This window comes from Gorilla gorilla, chromosome 9, assembly GCF_029281585.2.
Source record: "Gorilla gorilla gorilla isolate KB3781 chromosome 9, NHGRI_mGorGor1-v2.1_pri, whole genome shotgun sequence".
Classification (NCBI taxonomy): domain Eukaryota; kingdom Metazoa; phylum Chordata; class Mammalia; order Primates; family Hominidae; genus Gorilla; species Gorilla gorilla.
Genome location: NC_073233.2, coordinates 68,471,796 through 68,497,072, shown reverse-complemented (window position 1 = coordinate 68,497,072; position 25,277 = coordinate 68,471,796). Strand labels below are relative to the sequence as shown.

General features: G+C 45.0%; 1 protein-coding gene across 1 annotated transcript; it reads right to left on the bottom strand.

Moving 5' to 3' along the window:
- Nucleotides 1–8,088: 8,088 nt before the first annotated feature.
- On the bottom strand, nucleotides 8,089–24,020 carry MS4A8 (membrane spanning 4-domains A8). The gene is made up of 7 exons (XM_004051287.4): nucleotides 23,855–24,020; nucleotides 22,543–22,762; nucleotides 20,112–20,234; nucleotides 16,629–16,688; nucleotides 14,920–15,051; nucleotides 8,762–8,875; nucleotides 8,089–8,586 (listed from the first exon to the last, which is right to left on the bottom strand). Exons 2-7 carry the CDS (start codon nucleotides 22,759–22,761, stop codon nucleotides 8,482–8,484), a joined length of 753 nt encoding a protein of 250 aa, XP_004051335.1. The 5' UTR covers nucleotide 22,762; nucleotides 23,855–24,020; the 3' UTR covers nucleotides 8,089–8,481.
- Between the last annotated feature and the right edge of the window lie 1,257 nt (nucleotides 24,021–25,277).

Genomic DNA, 25,277 nt, shown 5'->3' with positions numbered 1-25,277 from the left:
CCTATATATAGTGGCTCCATTCCCAATAAGTTGGAGGATTTCTTCATGTAGATTACGCTTTACATAGTCAATTTCCTTGCTCAATTTCCTATACACTCCTGATCTCCCTCACATCTCCCCTTGTACGGCTGTTTGTCCACCCCACATGAACTCAGTCCTGGAACACATCTCCTGCTGTGGGTTGAAATGGAACCCTCCAAAAAGATATACTGAAGTCTTAACCCCTCATCTAGTATCTCAGAATGTGACTTTATTCGGAGACAGTTTCATGACAAAAGTAATTAGGTTAAAAGGGGCCCTAATTTACTATGACTGATGTTTTTGTAAAAAGGGGATATTGCACAGACTTGCACACAGGGAGAAGCCTGCATGAACATGAAGGCAGACTCTGGGGTGATGCATCTATAGGCCAAGGAGTGGCCAAGATGCCCATGGACCACCAGAAGCCTGCAGGGAGGCCTGGAATGGAGTCCTTCACAGCCCCAGAAGGAGCCCACCCTGCTGACACCTTGATCTCAGACTTCCAGTCTCCAGATCTGTGAGACGATACATTGAATTAGCAAGCCACCCAGTTTGTAGTCGTTTGTTATGGCAGCACTAGAAAACTCTCCCTTCCTTGATTTTCCTACAGCTTTACTCACACAAAGTGGTTCTGTGTAGCAGAATTTTACTAAAGTGTAGGGGGTGGGAAAGATGCCAATGCCCCAAAACAGAGCAATGAACTAAACATCAAGTGCTGGATGTCTCTGATCTTAGTCCCTTGCTCATTCCTGTCACAGAGAACTTCAGCTGGGCCCTTTCTTCTCCAGGACCCTGGCCTTCCTCCATGCTTCTAGGCCCCATCCTCTTCCTCTCCGCTCTTTCCTTTTCTTCCCATCCTAGAGCCTTGTCCTCCGGCCCCTGCAGAGCTGCCCTCAGAATTTCCAGATGCTCCCTGCAATATTGTGCAGAACAATTCTCTGTTTTACCCTCCCCAACCTGGTCATTCCTTGGGATGGGAGGAGGGCTTCATTTCCCATACCCCAAAAGAGCCAAAAACAGTTATTTCCTAAGGAAACCTGCCGCCACTTGAAAAAAATAAGTGCTTTGTCCTTTGACAGCATCCTACTCCAAACTCTCATAGCTTTTTTTTTTTTGAGAAGGAGCTTCATTCACCCTCATTCACCCTCATGTCACCCAGGCTGGAGTGCAGTGGCACAATCTCGGTTCACTGCAACCTCCGCCTTCTGGATTCAAACGATTCTCCTGCCTGAGCCTCCCGGGTAGCTGGGATTATAGGTTAGCTGGGATTACAGGTGGCTGCCACCACACCAGACCCATTTTTGTACTTTTGGTAGAGACCAGGTTTCACCATGTCGGCCAGGCTGACCTAAGACTATCCACCTGCCTTGGCCTCCCAAAGTGCTGGGATTACAGGCTCCCATAGCGTTTTGTCGGAACCTCTCCTGCATCCTTGCCCCACTGTTATCTGAGTATGTGTGTATCCTTCCTTATGAGCTTCTGAGCTCCTAAGGGGTGGGATGTGGTTCTTACCTGCAGAGGCAGGTGCTTGGCATTTGATGAATGAGTGAATGGATGCCTGAATTTGGTGAGTTCAAGGCAGGAGCCATTGACAGAGAGGCTGGACAACTGGGATTTGGACATTGTGGGAAGAGGGATTGAAGGGCAACTGAACAGGGTCTTGAATGCCGTGGTCAGGAATTTATTCTGTGGATGCTAGGAACCCTTGCAGGGCTTTGAGGAGGAGAATAACAGCATAAACTCTGGTCTCAGGACCCACACTCTTTGGTCTCAGGAGTCCTTTGCATTTTTAAAAGTTATTAAGTACTCTCGAAGAACACTTGTTTATGTGGGTTAAATTTGTTGATATTTATACCATATTAGAAATTAAAATGGAGATACTTAAAAATGATTTACTAATCTATTTTAAAATAAAATATTTATCACATATTAACATAAATAAATATTTTTAAATAAAAAATAATTCTATTTTCCAAAATGAAAAAAAATTAGTGAGAAGAGTGGTATTGTTTTATAGGTTCATAGGAGAGGAGAAATACCTTTTCTTCAACCATCACTACATTTATGGCCAAGGGCCTTTTGACAAAAGACAGATTAACAAGAGAAAAGCATACACATTTATTTAATATAAGTTTTGCTTGATGTGATGGTCTTCATAAGGAAATAAAGACCTGAAGAAACAGATAAACTTGTGTACTTTTTATGCTAGGTTTGATGACGACGTGAATAATTGTGAAGTATGATTAAATAAAAAACCACGACTTAATGGTAATAAACTGGGATGAAATTAGCAAGGCCTATTTGTTTAATATCATTTTGTAACCACATTTATTCAGAGATAAGGATGTTCCTTTCCTCTCGGTGTAGGGAGGGCACTTTTCTTTTCTACTTTATTTTTTTTTTTTTTTGTCTTTGAGCTTCCATTCTGTCATCTAGGCTGTAGTGTAGTGATACAATCATAGCTCACTGCAGCCCCGAACTCCTGGCCTCAGGTGATCCTCCTGCCTCAGCCTCCCAAAGGGTTGGGAGGGTACCTTTCGAATTAGGGTCTTATGAGTTGCTTCAGGGAAGAAGTGGTGGGGAAAGGTGAGCATGACTTTCCTGTTTCTGCTGTTTTCACCGATGCTAGGACACTACATTTTGTGGCTGTGTGACCTGAACCATATCAGGTATGTATACCTCTTTCCTGTTTGGATTACTGGAAGAGAGCTAGATTTTCACATCTGCTTATATATTGTCTGTTTTGGTATGTTGTTTTGGTTGAAGTATATGAAGAAAATCAGATTGGTAGTTAGAAAAGTGAGTATTTTAATAGCCTTTTCAGATAATTACTGGTAGTCTTCTTTCTTAGCCCTCAACATTATTGCCACTTTGGGCTAGACAATTCTTTGATGAAGGGGCTGTCCTGTGCATTGTAGGATGTTCAGCATTATCCTTGGCTTCTACCCACTAGATGCCAGTAGCACCCTTTCCCTCAACTCCAGCTGTGGCAACAAAAAATACATCCAGACGTTACCAAATTCACCTCTTCCCGCTTCTTAAGAACCCCTGATACACCAAACTCAAGTGTTAGTTCCCGAGAGGTTACTTGCGGTGTGGAATCTGAAGCTGTATCAATAAGCTTTTTGTACTCTGTGCTACAGACTGAACGTTTTTGTCATCCTAAAATTCCTATGTTAAAACCTAGTCCTCAATGTAATGATATTTGGAGGTGGGTTTTTTGGGAGGTGATTAGCTCATGAGGGGCTCATGAATAAGATTAGTGGCTTTATATAATAAAAGACTCCAGAGAGCTCCCTTGGCCCCTCTGCCATGTGAGGACATAGTGAGAGCACTGCTATCTATGAACTAGGAAGCAGCCCCTCACCAGACATCAAATCTGCTGGTACTTTGGTCTTGGGCTTCCCAGCCTCCAGAACTGTGAGAGATACATTTTGCAGTGGCAAAAGAACATGGGATTTGGAGTGAGGAGACATGAATTAAGACCCAGCTCTATCATTTACTAGCAGTGCGGACAGACTTGGGCAAATTACTTAACCTCTCTGAGCCCCAGATTTTTCATATTTCTCTTTCCTAAAGCATAGATAATGCCACTCTGTATTTTTGCAATACAAAATGAGATCATGCAGCTGAAAGGTGTTAAAGCAAACTAAATATGGCCTGAGAAGGACTCTGTACTTCTATATTTGAGTCCTTGTGGGTGAACTGTAACCTAGCTTAATAGTCAGACAAAATCGAAAACCTAACTTAATAGTATGCATCAGTAACAATAGCTGAGCATTGGCCAATCCCAGCGGCCATACTTCAACCATTCATAGACCACTGACTATTCAAGCTGCCTTCAACTAAGGCAAATGCGGAGCTATAACCAATCTCACTGTTTCTGTACCTCACTTCCAATTCCAGTACATCATGTTTCCTTTTTGTGTATAAATTTGTTCTGAACACGAGGCACTCATGGAGTTTCTGAGAATCTGCTGTGATTCTGGGGGCTGCCCGATTTGTGAATTGTTCATTGCTCAGTTAAACTCCTTTAAATTTAATTCGGCTGAAGTTTTTCTTTTATCAAAGGGCATTGAACAGAATAAGTTGTCAGACATTAAAGACTCAATAAATGTTAATTACTTCCATTTTCATAAGATTGTGTTCATTTGACAGACATTTATTGAGCACTACCAGCCCCGTGGCCAGCATGCTGGCAGTGTTCAGTAGTGGAGGTGGGGAGTGCTCAGTTGCCTGATGCTTCTGGCAGTCTGTGGATTGGCCCACTGGGTTGTCCTTTATGGAATTTTATTACCCTCTTACCTGGGTGAAGTTGAATGTTGCTGCTTCTGCCTTTATTGATCTCTGTATCTGTATAGTTTCTATTGACTCCTGGTTGTTGATTTAACTTTATGAGACATAAAAAGTGTACCTGATACTAGCCTTGCTGGGGTGAGAAGGGGGAGAAGGTTGACCAAAGGGAACATGGGGGACGTAACCTGCCAGAGACTGTCAGCAAGTGGATGGGCTGAGACAGAGTCTTATCTAATACTCTGATTCTGCAAGTCTAAAGGTGAAGGGTCATCTTTTTTTTTTTTTAATCTTCCACATGAAAACTTGACATAATTCATTCCGTTTTGACATAGTTCATTCTTAAGAAGAGCCTCTCAGTACAATTGTCTACAGATGGCATGGGCTGCCTCTGTAAACACCATCATAACATACGCCATCATGTTAGAAGGTACTCAAAATGAGAAAAACAGTCATTTGAGAAGATGCTGTGGAGCAGTGGTTCTCAAACCTGAGAGTGTGCATCAGAATCACCCAGCAGACTTGTTCAAAAACAGATTGCTGGATCCTGTCCCCAGAGTGCTAATTCAGTAAGTCTGGGATGGGGCCAAAGCCCATAAAACCTCTGGACTCAGCCACGTGGGACTACCCACTTCTGGGTAGGGGCTACCCGCTTTGGGGCCCTTCTCCACTAAGAGCTGTTTTATTGCTCAATAAAACTCTTCTCTGCCTTGCTCACTCTCTGGTTGTCCATGTAACCTCATTCTTCCTGGACACAGGACAAAAACCCAGCACCCGTGGAATGGCGGCTGCGAAAGGAGCTGTAACATTGTATCCCTCCTGCCTTCTACTGATGCTGGGCAGCTGCTCTGCATGATGGGAAGCAGAGCAGGGCCAGGCCAGCCCAGGAACTGTGGGCTGGAGCAGGGCAGCAGGACCAAACAAGGTGTAAAACAACCAAGCTGAAACATGTTTCTGGCCAGATTGCCGAGCTATGGGTGGTGACATGCTCTCGTTTGCCAGACTATGAGAGAAGAGCTGTGACCCTTCTGGGAGCCCAGATCTTGGTACTCCCTGAGCCAGAGCCGTGACATGCTGTAACACCCATTTGGGGCTCTGCAGTTGCTGGCGTCTCTAAGTGTTCAGGCACCATGTGTTCCCCTTGTCCAAATGCCAGTGCTCAAGGTGGAAGCCACTTAAGGCATGCCTTGTCCAGCCATAGCCTTGCACAGAGCTTGTGCCTGTGCTGGCCCCTGGAGCTGCCTGCCCCACCACAGCAGCCAGCACAGGTGTACCATGGCCAGACCCCACTCTCGCTCGCTTGCTCACACACCCCTTTCTGCTCCATGCCTAACTTGCCCATGGTGGGTGTGAGATCTGGGCCGGTAGCATGAGCTGAGCACAGCCTGCTGGGCCAAGTGGGAGGAGCCAGCTCAGCAGTCATGAGCAAAACTCTAGCAGAGGTGCTGCTGGCTGTGGAAGTCTCTGGCTGGTGAAGTGGCACCCGAAGGATCCTGTGTCATTTCAAGCTAAGGAAGTGAAGACAGTGTTTTAATCTTAGTCACCCTGATTTTTTTTTTTTTACCACATGCTCCTCCTTCTGCAAGGAGCCCTGAACCGGCCATCTGAAGTTCTGGTTCTGGACCTGGCTATACCTCTAGCTGGGTTGATGATCTTGGGCAAATATCCATCTCTACCTGTCTTAGTCTGTTTTACATTGCTATAACAGAATAACAGAGACTGGGTAATTCATAAAGAAAATAAATTTATTTCTCACAGTTCTGGAGGCTGGGAAGTCCGAGAGCATGGTGCCAGTATCTGCTGAGGGCCCTGATGCATCATAACATGGCTGAAGGGCAAATGAGCACATGAGGCGGAGAGAGGACAAGGACCAAAATTTATCCTTCTATCAGGAGCCCACTCCTGTGATAACTAACCCACTCCCAAAATAATGGCACTACTCCATTCATGAGGGCAGAGGCCTTATGATCTAATCATCTTTTAAAGACTCCACTTTTAAATACCATTACAATGGCAATTAAATTGCAACATGAGTTTTGGAGGGGAGATTTAAACCGTTGCACTGCCACAGTGCTATGGTTAAATAGTTGGGTGGGCCACAGATCTCTGAGATCTCTTCTGGGTTTTATGTTCCATTGTTATGGAGTGGATAGGGAGGGGATGGACCACTGTGGATGGAGGGCTTGTGGGGTGGTGCAGAGAATGCATAACATTTTATGCAATGAGCTGTCACCCTAGGTTGGCAATTGTTCCCCCTGGGACAAGGGCCTAGAACACAGGACTAATATAGTAGGTGATAAGATAGGAAAGAATCTGTTCCAACAAGCCCCGTGGTGATTTCAGGAGGGCAGGGTCAGGTGTCCCCATCTGGAGAGGCACCAGATGTATTAGAAAGTACTTTCTCTGGGATGACCCACACTGCAGGAAGCGAGCTACGTTAGCAATATCTGAATTAACTCATAGGTCAGAAATGTCAGGAAGGAGGCTCTGTGAACAGAATGGAGGGTCAGGGTTGAGGGGTAGAGTTCTGTAGAATGAGGAGGTGTGGAATTAGATGGGGCAGCAAGAGGCAGCAATAAGAAAGGAGGTGGTGAGAGGGGCAGGCTTGCTCTGTTTACCCAGCCCTCAGAGAACGGTGCAAACAGGTGGGTCCCTTTTGGGGAGCTCAATGTCCTAACCTCCTGGCTTACAAAACAGGTATGTGAAGGACTGATCTAGAACCAGGATATTACATGCCTCATATTCCACTTGAAAAAATCAATTTTTCAGGAGGTCTGTAATTCCTAAGGCCCATTTAGTTCTAGGAAATGAAAACACTCCTGTTCCTGGCTAGCTGATGGGCATCAGAAGGATTCCTGATCAGAGAAAATGAGAAGATGCAGGTGCACAGGCGACAGACCTCTAACTGCATGCCATTTAGAAGAAACTTCTTAGATAACCCCAAGAACAGAGTTATTTACAAGAGCAAAATCACATTTTGTATTTAGTAACCAAAACAAACAACAAACAAACAAATCCTTGCAGTGCTTCTGTAGGTAAGAAAAGCTTGACAACAGCTGGATTTTAGAGATGATTGCTATAACCCCACAGAATGCAATTTCTTGGATGCCCATTGGTTATCATACATAACAATGTTTAAATTTTGCCTGGTTCAGGAAGCGACATCTAAATGGGCCATTAAAGGACAGTGAGGGATTTTCAGTATGAGGGACAACGCTGTTTGGGAGACCTTTGGAGACAGTGAGTCATCTGCTGAAAGGATTAGTCCTTTTAGATGCTGTTACCACGGTAAATGCAGAAATGGTAATAGGAATGACATGGCCATTTCTCTTTGGAATTAGTCCTTTTACCGATAATGATGTATTGGCCTTATGTCTCTGGAAGATTCCTTCTACATTCTTGCACATTCGTGAATTTGGTTGCCTCATTGGTAACAGAATCTAAAAGGACTGATCATTCTCTCTGAAGGCCTCCTGAACCACGTGGTCCCTTATTACACTGAAAATCCTTACTGTCCTTTAATGCCCCATTCAGATGTTGCTCCCCCAACCAGACCTGTCCTCTGCTCTCCTCATTCCTTCCTTTCTGCATCACAGCCAGAATTCACTCTGGGCTCCTTCTGCCTCTCCCCTATGTTGCCCTTTGTGAGTGAAAATTGCTCCCGTGATGTCCTGGTGTCCTCTGTCCTGAGGCCAGAAGTTCCTTGAGGTCCAAGACTGTGTCATGTCAATGTCCAGCCCCCTCCTGCCATGAAGAGAGCCTTGAACACATTGAATGCTCAGTATCTATTTATTAAACGAATGCACAATTGAAAGAGTGAAGATTGAATGTCTAGATATTTGTTCCTCTAACCCACAAGCTCACATGCAGCAGAGCACACGAATGTGTGTGTGCCAAGGCCCCAGAGGCTGGATGCCAGCATACATGCTGATGCATGTGCCCTAGGGAGTCCCTCTTGGTTAACATCCGTTTAAAATCTCTGTCTTCTTCTTGATAGAGAAACAGCATGATTTCCTAGACTGAATTGAAGAATGAAGGTGAGAGTACAAACAGTGGGAGAGACGTTTCCTCAGCTGTCAGAACAGGAACGACCTGGGTTATGGAAGCCCAGAAAGGGAGGAGGACTTCTTTTGGTCCCAGTGAAAGGTGCTTCCAGAATCTGTAGCTTTACTTATTTGCTTGGATCTCACTGGAATAACTTGGTGGTGAGGTCACCGGTTCTGGGGTGATCACTGGGTTTGCTGCATAGATGTTTGGATAGATGACACTCACCTAGAAAACACAGGCACACAGGGGGCATGCTAAGAAGGACGGGCCATGCACCAAAGGCCTCGGACACCGAGGAACTACTCCTGCTCCTGAGCAGGCAGTGGAAAGCACAAAGAGCTCCCTTGTCTCCACCTTTTTGGGGGCATCTTTCCACCCACTGAGGAGCCCTGGGACTCACATTGCTTGATTGACAGCAGACCAACTGGCAGCCAAAGTGGGAAGATGCGCATGCAATGCCAAACTCCAGGAGGCAGAAGACCAGCAGCACGCCAGAAATCGCCATTCCAGGGTTCTGTAGGCAGAGCAGATGGGGAGGACAGGAGCACGGTACTGGGAGTCCGAACTGACCTCTCACTGGGGCCCTGCCATGGACTCTTTGTGGCTTTGCGGAAGTCCCCTATCCTCTCTCAGCCTCGTGGGGGGAAATTTCCCACCGGGTTTTTGTAAGTATCAAGTGTGTGGGTAAAAGAATTGTTATTGCAACATTTACTTGGTAGTGTTCCTCTGAGAAAAAAGATGACCATGTTTAGGGAAGCCCCTTGATAGGTTGCTTCGGGTGTGGAGACCTGAGGGTGTGCTCTGGAGTCAGAGAGGGGAGCAGTGACACTGCTCTGGGGAGGCCGTCGGTAGGAATTGGAGGGTATGGACAAGCCACAGAGAGAACAGGGAGATGGTTAGAGGAAAAAGAAGGAGTTGAGCGCCATGGTGGGAAGGGGGAGGCCACAGGAAAAGGCCTCCTGTGAAAAATGAAGACTTCCCAAAGCAAGGATGTCTTATCTTCAGTAATCAGTGGTTTGCTGGGCTCTGATGTAAACCTCCACCATCCCTCTGAATGTGGGGAAAAGAAAGAGAGATCAGATTGTTACTGTGTCTGTGTAGAAGGAAGTAGACATAGGAGACTCCATTTTGTTCTGTACTAAGAAAAATTCTTCTGCCTTGAGCTGCTGTTAATCTGTAACCCTACCCCCAACCCTGTGCTCCCTGAAACATGTGCTGTGTCAAGTCAGGGTTAGATGGATTAAGGGTTGTGCAGGGTGTGCTTTGTTAAACAAATGCTTGAAGGCAGCATGCTTGTTAAGAGTCATCACCACTCCCTAATCTCAAACCACTCCCTAATCTCAAGTACCCAGAGACACAAAACACTGCGGAAGGCCACAGAGACCTCTGCCTAGGAAAGCCAGGTATTTTCCAAGGTTTCTCCCCATGTGATAGTCTGAAATATGGCCTCATGGGATGGGAAAGACCTGACCGTCCCCCAGCCCAACACCCGTAAAGGGTCTGTGCTGAGGAGGATTAGTAAAAGAGGAAGGAACACCTCTTTGCAGTTGAGGTAAGAGGAAAGCTTCTGTCTCCTGCTCGTCTCTGGGCAATGGAATGTCTTGGTGTAAAGTCCATTGTATATTCCATTTACTGAGATAGGGGAAAACTGCCTTAGGGCTGGAGGTGGGACATGCTGGCAGCAATACTGCTCCTTAAGGCATTGAGATGTTTATGTATATGCACATCAAAAACACAGCACTTTTTTCTTTACCTTGTTTATGATGCAGAGACATTTGTTCACGTGTTTACTTTCTGACCTTCTCTCCACTATTTTTTTTTTTTTTTTTTTGAGACGGAGTCTCGCTCTGTCGCCCAGGCTGGAGTGCAGTGGCGCAATCTCGGCTCACTGCAAGCTCCGCCTCCCGGGTTCACGCCATTCTCCTGCCTCATTCTCTCCACTATTATCCTATTATCCTGCCATGCCCTATAATGATCAATAAATACTAAGGGAACTCAGAGGCCGGTGCCCACGTGGATCCTCTGTATGCTGAACACCAGTCCCCTGGGCCCCCTTTTTCTTTCTCTGTACTTTATCTCTGTGTCTCTTTCTTTTCCAAGTCTCTTGTTCCACCTAACGAGAAACACCCACAGGTGTGAAGGGGCAACCCACCCCTTCATCTGAACCTTTGGGAAAATGTCAGCCTCTGAAAAGACTTTCTTGGCTTGTGACAGTGGTGTTTTGTGGAAGGCAGGAATTGGGGCTGTTTCTCTGGCTTGGGAAGAACAATCAGTGAAAGGATCCCCAAAATGAAGTAAATTAACCGTAGCAAGAGGTAACCGGGAGAAACAGAAACCCTCCATTTGCTGTTACCCAAGAATACCCAGGAGTATGGAGTCTTCCAGTGTATCTGGGAAGCGAGTTTCAATCTAAAAGGTCCATCCAGGAGACTCCCATTACCATTTGGGTTCCAATTATGTGACATGAGAACATTCCATAGTGAAGGTGGATGGCATGCAGTAGGTACCAAAGAAATGCCTCTCAATTATGATTTTTTTATTTTATTTTTTTTTTGAGACAGAGTGTTGCTCTGCCACTCAGGTTGGAGAGCAGTGGCATGAGCTCAGCATTGTGAGCTCCGCCTCCTGGGTTCAAGCGATTCTCCTGCCTCAGCCTCCTGAGTAGCTGGGATTACAGGCACGCGCTACCATGCCCGGCTAATTTTTGTATATTTTGTATAGATGGGATTTCGCCATGTTGCCCAGGCTGGTCTTGAACTCCTGAGCTCAAGTGGTCCACCTGCCTCGGTCTCCCAAAGTGCTGGGATTACAGGTGTGAGCCACCGTGCCCGGCCTCAATTATCTCAATTATGATTTTTAAAAACAGCATTGGTGACAGCCAGATGCTTGGAGAATTCTCTCTTTTGGAGAGGCCTCTCCTTAGCCCCTTTTCTTCTCCTTCCTCTCCATTTAGCAAGTGGTTATTAAACATCTACTTGGTAGAAGCGGCTAAGAAATGCATCCTGAGAGGCAAAATCTAGTAGGAAAACAGATGCAGATGATAATTATAATTCACATCAGATAGGGTAAGAGCTACAGAACAGCAAAAAGGTATCCCAGAGCACTGAGGAGGGAGAGGTTCACTGTCATGAAGGGATTTAGAGAGGGTGAGGGTAGAGGCAGTTGTCCCAGGAAAAGGGGAGTGCAGGATGTCTAAGTCAACGGATCACAGAGACTTAGAGTAGAATGGCCCGGGCAAAGTATGCTGGTCTTTTTCAATTTTTTTTAAATAAAATTTTTTTACATATAAAATATTTCATGGAAAAGGGGTCCCTCAAGCAGTTGAGATATTTGTTATCTGATGAAAAATAATTCCTGATGTGGAAACCCTGGAGTCTCTCCATTCCTTGGGTCATTATTTGCAAAGCTCAGATGCAGTCCGACCCTCCATGTTCAGATGGGATGACTGAGGCTTGAAGTTGGAATGGGTGGTGGGCATGGGGCGAGTTCTCATTCCAAGATCAATCATTGGCAGAACTAAGATTAAAAGCCAAATTTTCTGAATCAAAAATTGCTGCTCCCTCTACTCCAGGGCACCTGGCTGTGCTGCTTGGGGTTTAGTCTTTCCTAAACTCTTCTCCCATCTTCCTTTCCCTTAGTTCCTCCACCAGCATTTGCTTCTTAATTTCTTCTATTGGGCAGTCCATGCCTCCCTGATTGGTTCTTTCCCAGCAGGAAAATTCCCAAGTACTCGGTTGTGCCTACCTCTCCCAGTGGACGGGAGTAGCTGGGGTTCAGGGTGAGTGAGAGATTCAAAGGGAGGTGAACTGTAGGGCACAGTGAGATAGAGCCAGATTCCCCAGGGGGGCAAATACCTGGCTGAGGAATTTGGACTTTAATCCTAAAGTATCTGGGAGCCATAAAATGTTTCTGGGAGGGGAGAAACTCAAGGTACTTTTGATAAATGACATGGACTTGGTCCATAGGGTCTCTAGGGAGAGGCTTTGCCTAAGAATCTTGGAAAGATAAGTCTTTAAGTCTCTTGCAGATAAAAGGATCTGATCAAATACAAACAACAGTTAATGGCTGTTGATGTTTACTGAGTATGCATCACAGCTGGCACATTAATTTATTCCTTCACAAATGCTTATCAAGTGTCAACCGTGTGCCAGACACAGTTCTAGGTATTTGAGGTATGACAGTGAATGAAACCAAAAACATCCCTGTCCTTAAGAATCTCATTCCAGGGACAGGCAGTAAGCATGAAATGTAACAAATAAGTCAGTTGCAGAGGGTGTTAGATGCATAGACTACAGGAAAGATACATAAGGGGAAGGGAAGCGGGTTACTAGGAGAGTGTGGGTGTTGGGTTGTTCAGGTGGGCCTCATTGGGAAGGTGGTTGCAGAGTAGTGATCTGAAGGAGGTGAGGAAGGGACAGAGGAAGCTGTGGGAACATCTGAGGGAAGAGTTCCCCAGTCGGAGGGAACATTCCAGGCCCAAAGGTGGAAACATGCCTGGAGTGTTGGAGAAAACATCACGGAGGTTCCTGTGGTTCAGCAGCAGAACCAGAGGATGGCAGCAGAGCCTGGGGCGGGGGGCACCAGAGGGCCAGCATCTTCAGGCTGCTGGAAGGACATTGGCTTTTTTTCTGAGTAAGATGCCAGCAGAGAAGTGATGGGATCTTATGTTTCCAAAGGATCCCTCTGGTGGCCATGCTATCAACAGCTGCAGTGAAGCCAGAGTGGGAGAAGGGGAGCAGTCAGGAGGCTGTTTCCATGACTGGATGAGAAATGCGGTGGCTCAGGCCAGCGTGGGAGTAGAGGGGCTGGGGGAAAATGGTGGGATTCTGAATGCTTTTTGAACCAACAGGATTGCCCGAGGGATTGGCTGTGAGGTTTGAGAGAAAGACAGGGTCAATGACGACTCCAGGGTTTTGTCCCGAGCAACTGGAAGGATGGAGTTGTCATCAAATAGAATCAGGAAAACTGAGTAGAGAAGGTTTGGGAAGTGAAATCTGGAGATCAGACTTGGATGTATGAACTAAGAGCTGTTGAGTTGACTATTGGACATGCTAGACTGGTGTATAGGGGAGAAGATTTGGCTGGAGCCATGTATTCTAGAACAATTGTCATAGACAAGGTGTTTCAAGTTGCCAGACTAAATGAGATAGACAAATGAGTACAGAAAGAAAACCAGAGAACCAATTATTGAGCCTAAGAGATTGGGAAAAAGAGAACTAGCAGAGGAGACAGAGAAGAGGGCAACAAGTGAGGGTGGTGCCTGGAAGTCAAGCAAAGTCCTTCCGAGAAGAAGGATCAATCACCTCATTGGGGATTTGGAGAAGAGCAGGTGTTTAGGGAAGCGAGGCTGAAAGTCTAACTGGAGCAGGTTCAGAGAGAATATGAGAGAAGAGGATTGGACTCACTAAGTGTAGACAATTCTTTTAAGAATTTGTCTGCAAAGAGGGCCAGAGAGATACAGTGGTAGTGGATAAAGGAAGTAGAATGAAGAGGAGGTTGGTTGGTTTGTTTTTTAAGAAACAAAAGCATGCTTAATGCTGATGCAAAAGCCCCAGTAAAGGGGGAAAGACTGATGATGTAGAGGAGAGACGGGATGAGGGAGAGGGGAGGAGAACTTGAGCAGGTAGGAGAGGATGGACTCAGTTGTGCAGACAGAGGATTGAATTTACGTGAGACACAGGTAGCTCATCTGTAGCTGCCCTGTTCTATTCAGCAGCCACAATTCCCATGTGGCTTTTAAACACTTGAGATGCAGCTGGTCCCAAATCGAGATGTGCCGTAAGCGCAAAATATACACTGGATTTTGAAGATTTAGTTCCCCAAATGCAAAATAGCAAACCAAGTTTTTATACTGATTACATGTTGAAATGACAATATTTCGGATATACGGGGTTAAATAAAATAGATTATTAAAATCAATTTCACCTGTTGCTTTCACTCTCTCTCTCTTTTAAATGTGGCAACTAGAAAATTTAAAATAACATATGTGGCTTGCATATTTCCATAGGACAGTGCTAATATATAGTAGAGGTGGGTGAATTATGATCCATGGGTCAAATCCTGCCTGCTGCCTGTTTTGTAAATAAAGTTTTATCAGAACACAGCCATATTCATTTGTTTAGTGTTTTCTGTGGCTGCTATAAGGCAGCTATAGCTGCAGGACAGAGACTGTAGGCCTGCAAAACCTTAACTACTTACTATTGGCTCTTTAGAGAATAAGTTTGCTAACCTCTTGCTTATAGTAATGGGCAAGAAGGCAGAGAATGTGAGGAGAGGTGCTGGTTGGTGGGCACATATGCATTCTTTGTAAAATTGCATTTAATTCTCTCAACATTGCCACAAGAAAGGTATTGTTTTATGAAGGCAGAAACCCAAACTGAGAAAGGTCACGTGCTTAAAGCTATGGGTCAAGGACTTTAAAATTTGTTCCTATTCTGAAAGCACCTCCTTTTCCTACCATGTTCAATGAGGAAGCTTGGTTGTCAAGCCCTTTCTGGGAGTTTTCTAAATGTAGCTAATTCAGAACTTAGAGGATCTTTGGTTGAGAGGGATACTCACCACACCCCAGGCGTAAGGATAATAGTTGGGGTAGGCATATGGGTGGGGAATACTTAGATCTGTGATGAAGAGTATGACTCCAACTGCAGAGCAGATTGCACTGACGATGTTCAAGCCCAAACTGCCAGACAGCTGAAGAAGACACAGAGGGTCAGGGCGGGCGAGAAAAGCTGTTATAGCTGAGATGAATGGAGACCCAACAAGTGTTTCTTTTTCCCCCCAGTTTCTAAAATTGCATTAACATATACGTAACATAAAATTTAACATCCTAATCATTTTCAGGTGTTACAGTTCAGTAGCATTAAATACATCCACAATGCTGTGCAACCATTGCCACCATCCATCTCTATAACTCTTTTCATCAAAAAGTGTTTCTTAATGTGAATCCCAGGAACCCTATTTCCACTGCAAGTAAAGAGGTGTTCTGTGCAAGAAAGGTTTTGGGGTAAGTTGGCTTTGAAAATAGCTGGGTTGGGCAAAGGTAAACAGATCATCGTGGTGGGACTTCTCAGAGCCTTTAAAGTCTCAGAGACTTTAGATCTTTCAGAGAGGAAATAATACATAGAGATTTTCCCAAGTTCATCTAACTATCTTCATTGAGCATATCATGGGAGAAGTGTTCTCAAGAATAATCTTTGGGGCTGGACGCAGTTGCTCACACCTGTAATCCCAGCACTTTGGGAGGCTGAGGCAGGCGGATCACCTGAGGTCAGGAGTTCAAGACCAGCCTGGCCAAAATGGCGAAAGTCCATCTCTACCAAAACACCAAAAAATACAAAAAATACAATAATTAGCTGGGCATGGTGGTGTGCACCTGTAATCCCAGCTACTAGGGAGGCTGAGGCAGGAGAATTGCTTGAACCCAGGAGGCAGATGCTGCAGTGAGTTGAGATCAAACCACTGCACTCCAGCCTGGGGGACAGAGTGAGACTCCGTCTCACACACACACACACACAAAAAAGAAAAAAGAAAAATCTCTGGGAAACACTTGACCTATTTGTCCGATAGGATAAATAGAATCTTAGCCCAATTGTCTTGGGATGTGATAAGCTCAGATGCTCCATGATTCTGGGCCATGTGCAGAAAGATACGCTTCCACATTTTGAGCTTTCTTTTGAAGACTTTCAAATAGATCTCATCTGGTTGTAGGGACCTGGTCACCCTTTACCCTTCATAACCTGATTATGAGACAAATGAAGGTATTTCTTGGTCTGTTGATAGGGGAGCACAAAGCTTTGTCCATGTTGATTATCAGAGTTCTGTTGGCTGGATTCCTTAGGAAAGCGAGTGACTGAGCCTCCTTCGGCTTCCCCGGAGTCCTCTTCTGTGTACTGGAGGTACTCTTGGCTCCTTGCTCTGCTAGAGGGCAGCCCTGGGCCCTTGGGAGCTCTGTGCCTCTCCGTGGCAGGGCTTCTTAGGAAAGCTGTTATCTCTCTCTCTCTCTCTCGCTCTCCATACTCTGATGACTTAACTAAGGTGACCGTATTGCCCCTTCTCACTTCTGCATCCTCTTGGGACTTTTCCACATGTGACTCCAGGGCCAGGCTCCTGTGGCCAGTCTGTATGAGCGGGAATGTGTGTGAGCACCCTGTGTCTGGTTATAGTAGGTGCAAGGCTGGGGGAGGAATCGTATGTGACCTTATTTTCCCCTTTGTGACACCATTCTATAGGTCTCCAGTTGGAAGAGCTGGTCTCAGAATGTAACTTACCAGGCAATAAGAATATGGCTGATTTTCTGCTGCCACGGAGAGAGATCCTGAAATGATAAACTGGTGCAGAACAGAGTGGGTTTAGAAAGAGGTCAGGGGCTAGGGTGCCCTTCCCCAGGCTTCTGTGATTCTGGTCACACACAGTGGGAACCTTTGCTGGAACCATCAGCTCAACATGGGCAACAGAAAAAATGAGCTGTTTTGCACTGCCTGAAAGGGCACTGGGGTGGAATAAATATATATTCTAGGATCCAGCAAACCTGGTTTTACTTTCTGGCTAGAAACTCTTGACCTTGGGTAAGTTATTAACTTCTCTAAGTCTTTATTTCCTCATCTACAAAATGGAAAAATTTATAGCTCTTCCCAAGTGTCATTGTCATGAGACAACTTATGCCCTACATCTGGCATTACACTTAGTAGATGCTCAATAAATGTTGGATTATTTCCTTGTATTTTATTTTCCCACAAGTACACCCTATTGTTTTCCAATCTTTATATCAAGATTCAGTTAGGTTTGGGGGCTCTGGAGGGGAGAAGGAAGGGGTTACCAGCGTCTTCTCTGCTGCTTTTAGATAGAAGCCTGACATCAATCCTTGCCTGTCTGCATATCTGGACAAATAACTTTTAATTACTCAGATAAACATTGTGTCGCTACGATGCTGAACATCAAATACGAGGATGATGATGTCAATTGCGTGCATTTCATCCAACATGGTATTCCGCAGGCACTGTGGCTGATGGGATTGCCTGCCATCATTTGCCCAGTGGGCTAGCAACAGTGGTATGAGAGGGCATGAGCTATATTTAATAGGAGCTACCATTTGTGGGGCACTATAGAAAATGCTTTTTTAGAAAAGGCTTCATTGACATATAATTCATATATCATATAATTCACCCATTTAAAGTATATTATGCAATTATTTTTAGTATATTTATAAAGTTGTGCAATCATCACTACAATGTAAGTTAGAACATTTGCATCAGCCCCAAAAGAAGCCGCGTACCGACTAGCAACCCATCACTGCCCTTCCCCCAACAGATGAAGTACTTGTTTAACCTCGCCTCATTTAACCACATGGTGGCCTATCAAGCACTATTACTCTTGCCATTTTATCAATGAGGAGACTGAGGCTTAGAGATTTTAAACAACTCACACAACATCATCTGGCGGAGTTTTCATTGTAAATAAGTGTTTCCACTCTAAGGCACATGCATTTGAGAATCAAATCCAGACAGCTTGATTTCAGACTCCATGTTCCTAACCCTCACTCCATACTCCCTCCCACCCACGGCAGATGCATGTGCCATAGAGTGGACATAGTTATTTACAATGAAAACTTATTCCAGCTGTTTCCGCCTTCCAAGGCCAAGGCCATATTCTCCTATGAGTGGAAAAGCAAATCTCAGGCTCACACCCTTCTGTTTATAGAGATTTGATGGGGAGGAAGGGCTGGACTTTTGGTGTCCCTCTCAGTCCTTCTGAGGTGCCAGAGGAGATGAGCCTTTGTTTCAGAAGAGGATACTGATGATCTTTGGGAAATAGAAAGACAGTCCTGGGATCAAGAAGGCAGCAAAGAGCACAACTGCCCTGCAGAGCAAAAGGAGGAAGGTCATGAGAGCTGAAGGGACTCAGCAGCCTGGTGGGAGGGGGCGTGGTCAGTGAGGCATTTGAGATGCCAGGACAACTGCCTGCTGCTCACTGGCACTTGGTGGAATCCAGTGCTCCGTGGTAGGCATTGTGTGCTCAATGGTAGGCCTGGGTGGCCGTGATGCTAGCCCTCTCCATAGCCCCACATTCCACGAAGGTCAGAGATACAGGAACAGGTATCTTGTGAGTGGTTGTGGGAGGGAAAGGGGCTGAGTTCTGAGTTTGGGTGTGTGCAGAGCCTCGCTAGAGGAGCCCTGTTCATTTGCAGAACTTGTGTGGCTGTCGGGGATGGAGATAGCTCTAGGCTATTTTATTTAACTCTTATAAGGTAGAGGGACTTGGGCTGGCACCTAGGTTACTCTGGAGTTGTGCCATTTATGAGGAAAGTTGCATTAGTGTCACATGTAGGTGTGTGAGTCAGGAGGAAGACTAACAGAAGGGAGAGAAAGGAGAAAGGAAGGTGGAGAGGGGAGGAGAAGGAGAGAGAGAGTGTGTGTGTGTGTATGTGTGTGTGTGTGTGTGTGTGGGCAGGGGGACACTGCAAAGGAACCATAAAGGTAATAAACTGACGTGGAAGAAGGACTGTAGTTCTTAACACTTTATGGAGTCACGAATCACTCTGATAATCTGACGACAGCTATGGACCCTTCCAGAAAAATAATACACATTTAGCATATTAGGTATTTTGCCAAAATGGAGCCCCCAAAGCCCATCTGCAGATCTAGACTGAGTCCCCAGTGCTCAAGCACTCAAACCCTTGCTGTTCTACAGCTGGGAAGCCACTCTTCACCTTTGTTGAGTGTTTTTCTCCTGAAGCTCAGGCTTGTGGGCCTATGTCCAACAATGCCAGGGGCTATTCCCAGTGTATTTTTTACATGTGGATGTTTTCTTTGTGAATTAAGAAAATACATCCCTTTTGGCCGGGTGTGGTGGCTCACACCTGTAATCCCAGCACTTTGGGAGGCTGAGGCAGGTGGATCACCTGAGGTCAGGAGTTTGAGACCAGCCTGGCCAACGTGGTGAAACCTTATCACTACTAAAAATACAAAAATTAGCCGGGCGTGGTTGTGAGTGTCTGTAATCCCAGCTACTAGGGAGACTGAGGCAGGAGAATTGCTTGAATCCGGGAGGGGGAGGTTGCGGTGAGCCGAGATTGCACCACTGCGCTCCAGCTTGGGTGACAGAGTGAGACTCCATCTCAAAAAAAAAAAAAAAAAGTAAAAAGAAAATACATCCCTTTTGAGGGGATGTCACCTTGCGGGGTTGTAGCTTGACATTATGGGCTGAATTGTGTCCACACCCTCTATCCCCCACCAAATTTCGTAGATCGAAGCCCTAATCTGTAGTGCTCCAGAATCTGACTGTGTTTGGAGATAGGGTTGTTAAAAACCGTCATTCAGGTTAAATGAGGTCATCAGGGGGGACCCTAATCCAAAATGACTGGTGTCCTCATAGGAAGAGGAGACTAGGACACAAGCATGGAGGAAAGGCCGTGGAAAGGCTCAGGGAGAAGACGACCTTCTGCAAGCCAAGGAGAGAGACCTTAGGGGAAAACATCTGCTAACATCTTCATCGCAGACTTTCAGCCGCCAGAACTGTGAGATAACAAATTTCTGTTGTTTAAGCCATCCAACGTGTGGTGCTATACTCTGTTGGGGCGGCCCTACCAAACTAATATGCTTGCGGAACAAGGCCAGGGCTGGCTGGGTTCCTATCCCCCACATTTGGGTGGCTGGGAACCTTCGGCAGGGCACAGCTGCACAACTTGGCAAGGTGGCCTTGAGTGCCTTGGCACCTTCTGGGAACTCATCGGCAGGAGGACTTGAGTTACTCACCCACAAGCCTCCCCAGAAGGGAAAGCCTCCGTAGAATGAAATAGACAGGTATTCCCCTACGAGAACCGTCGCCATGATGGAGCCGAGGCCGATGTGAGCCAGGCCAATGATGATCTGGATGGCCTGTCAGGAGAGCCACAAGCTGAAGTCTTGTTTCTGAGGCTGGGTCCTGCCTCCCCTATGAGCCTCCTTTTAATTTTATTAAATGTTTTATTTTCATGGTCTAAAAAGTAATATGGGAAATACAAAAATGAAATAAAAACTACCTGTAATCTCCCCTCCGCCTGGAGAAAACAACTGTTTACATTTTGGTGTATTCTCCCATTATTCTTTTCAAATATATACCTTGATAGCACAACATGGCCCCCTGAATTTTATTAACTTAATATTTCATCATGAATGTGTCCTCATGGCATTAAGTATTCTTGGAACATATGTTTTTTCAGGGCTGCTCAGATCCCATTATGGATGGTCTGTGGAGTAGTTGAGACAGAGTTATTGGACAGGTAAGATTATTTCTACTTTTTTCTATTATATGTAACATTGTGATAAACATCCTTCTATGTAAATCTTTGCCTTCATCTCTTATTTCTTTAGGATATTGTTATGTGTTAAATTATGCTCCCCTCCCCCAACCCTCCTCCAAATTCGTATGTTGAAATTCTAATGCTGAGTGCCTCAGAATGTGACTCTATTTGAAAACAGAGTTGTTGCAGATGTAATCAGCCAAGATGAGGTCACATTGGAGTAGAGCGGGTCTCCAAACCAATATGACTGGTGTCCTTATAAAAAATGCCATGTGGGCCAGGCACAGTGGCTCACACCTGTAATCTCAGCACTTTGGGAAGCTGAGACAGGCGGATCACGTGAGGTCAGGAGTTCAAGACCAGCCTGGCCAACATGGTGAAACCCTGTCTCTACAAAAATACAAAAACTAGCTAGGCATGATGGTGGGTGCCTGTAATCCCAGCTACTTGGGAGGCTGAGGCGGAAGAATCGCTTAAACCCGGGAGGCAGAGTTTGCAGTGAGCCAAGACTGCGCCACTGCGCTTCAGCCTGGGTGACAGAGTGAGACTCTGTCTCAAAAAAACAAAAAAAGTTTTCAACTTTATTATGGTGTGAAAGTGACATGAATTCAGTAGAAACCGTATTTGGAGTACCCATACAATCATTCTGCTTTTCATTTTCAGTCCAGTATTCAGTAAACTACATTAGATATTCAATAACACTATTAAATAGGCTTTGTGTTAGTTGATTTTGCCCAACTGTAAGCTAACCTAAGTGTTCTGAACTTGTTTAAGGTAGGTGAGGCTAAGCTATGATGTTTGGTAGGCTACACGTATTAAATGTATTTTTGACTTATGATATTTTTAATTTATGATGGGTACACTGGGACATAATCCCATTGTAAATGAAAGAACATCTGTGTATGTTTGTATATTACACACGTGGTAGCAAATACAAATATATTACTTCCTTAAATTCACATAAATGTAAGCAAATTATACACAGTGTCTGCCCCTTACTTTCTTCCATTAACTCCATATCTTGGGGTGTGTCCCTATCATTAAACAAAGAGCTTTCTTGTTCTTTTCATAGCTCCACTACATTTTATTCTTTGGATGCACTGACTTAACCAGTATATTACACTGACTTAACCAATATACTGACTTAACCGGTATTATATTGATGGATATTACAATTTTTTTGTTATCACAAACCACGCTGCAATGAATAAGCTCATACATATCACAGTTTTTGTGGGCACAGGCATATCTGGAGAATGAAGTTCCAGCAGTGGAATTGTTGGATATTTTGTAAATTTGGCAGATACAAATTTCCCTTCCTAAGGGTTGTATCAATTTTTGTTCCCATGAGCACTGTCTGAGGGTGGAGCTAGGGTTGGAGCTCGGGCAGTCTGCATCCAAATTCATGCCCATGATCATTCAGCTACACAGTGAAATGGGCCTTTCTTTGTCCTGCGCAGGACAGCCTTTCAGGGGTTGCGGTGACCATTTATGTTGTTGGTTGCCTAACCTGCTTTGTTTCCTGTTGGGCAAATATTTGATTCGATCTTATTGGATTCTGACTCCACCTTGTGGTCTACTTTGGTCTTGCTGGGACCCCTTTCTTCAGAGGCCACAGGGCTGGGCGTGGATCCTGGCAACAGGATCAACCTTCAAGTGCGCTGCTTTTTTGTTGCTTTTCTTTCTCTTTCCGAAAATGCCTAAATCAGAAAATACAAGGTCTGCGCAGAGGCCCCCTGTGATGTTGTGCAGCTGAGCTTTCTAATAGACCTGTGCTTGGCAAGGCGCGATCAACTCAGCCCCACTTGCGGGATGTAGTGTTTGTGTATTTCCCAGGCCTTCCCTTCCCCCTGCCATCACTCCAGCTGTGCAGTCTGTGGCCTGCAAAGGGAAATCTCACTTACCCCCAAGGTTTTGCCTTCTTTCAAAGCTTTCTGCACAGGCTGCCCATTCACATTCGACACCAAACTAGGTGGGTTCCCAGGAACTAGGTGGACTTGCGGCTGGCTGTTTGGATACAGGGGCACCTGAGACATAATTCCTGGGGTCACAGGATAACCATTGTGGGGTGCCACCACCAACACAGAATTGGCCACCGGAACTGCTGAAGTCATCGAATTCATGCTGCCAAGAAATAAATGCGACAGAATTTTCCCTCACATATGGACTCGTACTTACATTTAAAAAGGACTTTTGCTTCTTCTAGTTCCTTGGAGCATCTTAACCCTCTACAAGTTTATGAATCCCATGTTACAAATAATAGATATCAGTTATAGGGTACTTAAGAAGTGCTTTACAAATACATTTCCTTTCATCCTCTCACCCTCCCAGTTTTACCCATGAGAAAACTAAGACTCAAAGAGGGTAAAGGCTACCAGAGGGCAAGGGGTCTGTCTTTTCTATCTTTGTGTCCATCATAGTGTTTATTTTTTTAATTTTTTTTTTTGAGACAGAGTCTCGCTCTGTCACCCAGGCTGGAGTGCAGTGGCACGATCTTGGCTCACTGCAATCTCTGCCTCCCAGGTTCAAGCAATTCTCCTGCCTCAGCCTCCTGAGTAGCTGGGATTACAGGTGCCCGCCACCACACCCAGCTAATTTTTGTATTTTTAGTAGAGATGGAGCTTCACCCTGTTGGCCAGGCTGGTCTCAAACTCCTGACCTCAGGTGATCCGCTCGCCTTGGCCTCCCAAAGTGCTGGGATTACAGATGTGAACCACCGCACCCGGCCTCTCATAGTATTTACAGTACTGATTTGCATATGTTAGTACTGGCTGAAAGCAAAAGTTCAGAACTAGAAAATCTCTTGGACAACATTGAGTTCAAGTCTCTCATTTTCTGGAAAAGGAAACAGGGTGAGAGAGTGGACAAGAATCCTCCAAGGTCCCAGGTATGTCAATATTAGTTAAATGGAGATTATCCTTCTCAAGGGAAGCCCCATTGCCAAGGCAGTGTCTGTTCATTGGGTGGCTTCCACTGCTCAATTTTCTAGGCTACTTATACATTCTAATGTGGTTTTAAAAATTCTTTTTCTTTTTGTTTCTCCTGTCCCCCTCCATCTCCTGTCTTTCTCTTTCTTTCTCTTGGAGCAGACTCAATAAAGCTAGTACAATACACTCTGTCTATCCCTCATCCACACTGGTTCGCCATAAGTCTCACTTGGTAGAAAAACCTTATCACCAACTCCCAGTTACCAACCACCAGATTAAGCAGACTCACCTTGCTCTGCCAGCAGCCACGTATCTCTTGATCCTATTCCCTTTTCTTTGCTGTGGGGACCTTGTTTTTTTTTCCCGAGAGAATGAATGTACTGGGGCCAATTGGGTGGTAGGGTTAGAAGGATCCGAAGTCCTCTATTTCCTGGATGCAGGCCAGGTTACGTGCTGCTTAGAGCTTAGTTTCATTCGTATTTATTTCCTGTTTTGGTTAATGAGCCAGTTAAATATGGTTTGATTTGACAAGAGTCTATGGTATCATCTCCATGGAGAAGAAAGGGTTGGGCTGGTTGCTCTGGGAGACACAGAAATGAACTGGGCACCCAGGGTGCGCTGTATTTAGCTGTAACATGAGACAGGATGAAATAACCACCACAGAAGAGAGATAAATGTCCCCACAGGAGAACAGAGGAGAAAATGATTTGTTGGACTTGAAGAGATTAGGGAAGACTTCAAACAGAAGGTGGCATATGAAATCAATAAACTGCAGTCAAGAAAGGGGTAGAGTCACAGCGAGTGAAATGAGACTTGTAATCAACTTAGATCTATTTTCATCCAAGTCAGAGCCAATAGAAAATCAGAAGCCATCCATGGGAGGGCATTCCACATATCTATGACATACATCGTGTGAATTGCACAGTACAAAAACAGCTGCATGGAATAGTCCATGACACATTTACCGTTGAAGAAGGTGAACGTGAAGAACAAATGAAGTTGATGGGATGGCTAGAACATTGTAAGATGGTCAAAACAAAAAGAACACTGTTGAGGGTATGGAAAGGGAAAAGTCCTGGGGAAGAGAAGGTAGAGATATGTTGGGAATGGCTCACGGTGAAGGATATTGAATGTAATAAAGATGAAAAGGTAGCTGGAGTCAGACTTCACTTTTTTGTTGTTGCTTGTATTTTTTAGAGACAGGGTCTTGCTCAGGCTGGAGTGCAGTGATATGATCATAGTTCAATGCAGCCTCAAACTCCCAGGCTCAAGCAATCCACGTGCCTCAGCCTCCTGAATAGCTGGGACTGCAGGCACGCACTACTGTGCCCAGCTAAATCTTAAAAATTTTTGTAGAGACAGGATTTCACTATGCTGCCCAGGCTGGTCTTCAATTCCTGGCCTCAAATGATTCTCCTGTCTCGGCCTCCCAAAGTGCAGGGATTACAGGAGTGAGCCACCATGCCTAGCCCAAATTTTACTTCTTTACCCGTTTTTTCTATCAGATTCCTGGACCTTTGTCCCTTAATTTTTAAAGAGTTCTTTATATACTAGGGATTTTAGGTCTTTGTCTTTGGTATATTCTCCAATTTTGACAAGTGTCTTTTGATTTTGTTTAGGGTGGTTTTCTGTCAAGAAAAATTTAAAAAATTTTTGTAGTAAAATTTATCAGTCTTATCTTTTATTACCTATGCATTTGAGTCATTGTTTGA

What these genes read in the sequence shown, in the direction of transcription:
- MS4A8 (XM_004051287.4), bottom strand. Translation starts at nt 22,761, where the DNA reads ATGAATTCGATGACTTCAGCAGTTCCGGTGGCCAATTCTGTGTTGGTG. An exon ending in ATCCTTACGCCTGGGGTGTG is followed by an intron (nt 8,876 to 14,919) that starts GTGAGTATCCCT and finishes CTCTGCCTACAG; the next exon opens with AACCCTGGAATGGCGATTTC. An exon ending in TCTGCTGTCAATCAAGCAAT is followed by an intron (nt 8,587 to 8,761) that starts GTGAGTCCCAGG and finishes TGTGTTTTCTAG; the next exon opens with GTGAGTGTCATCTATCCAAA.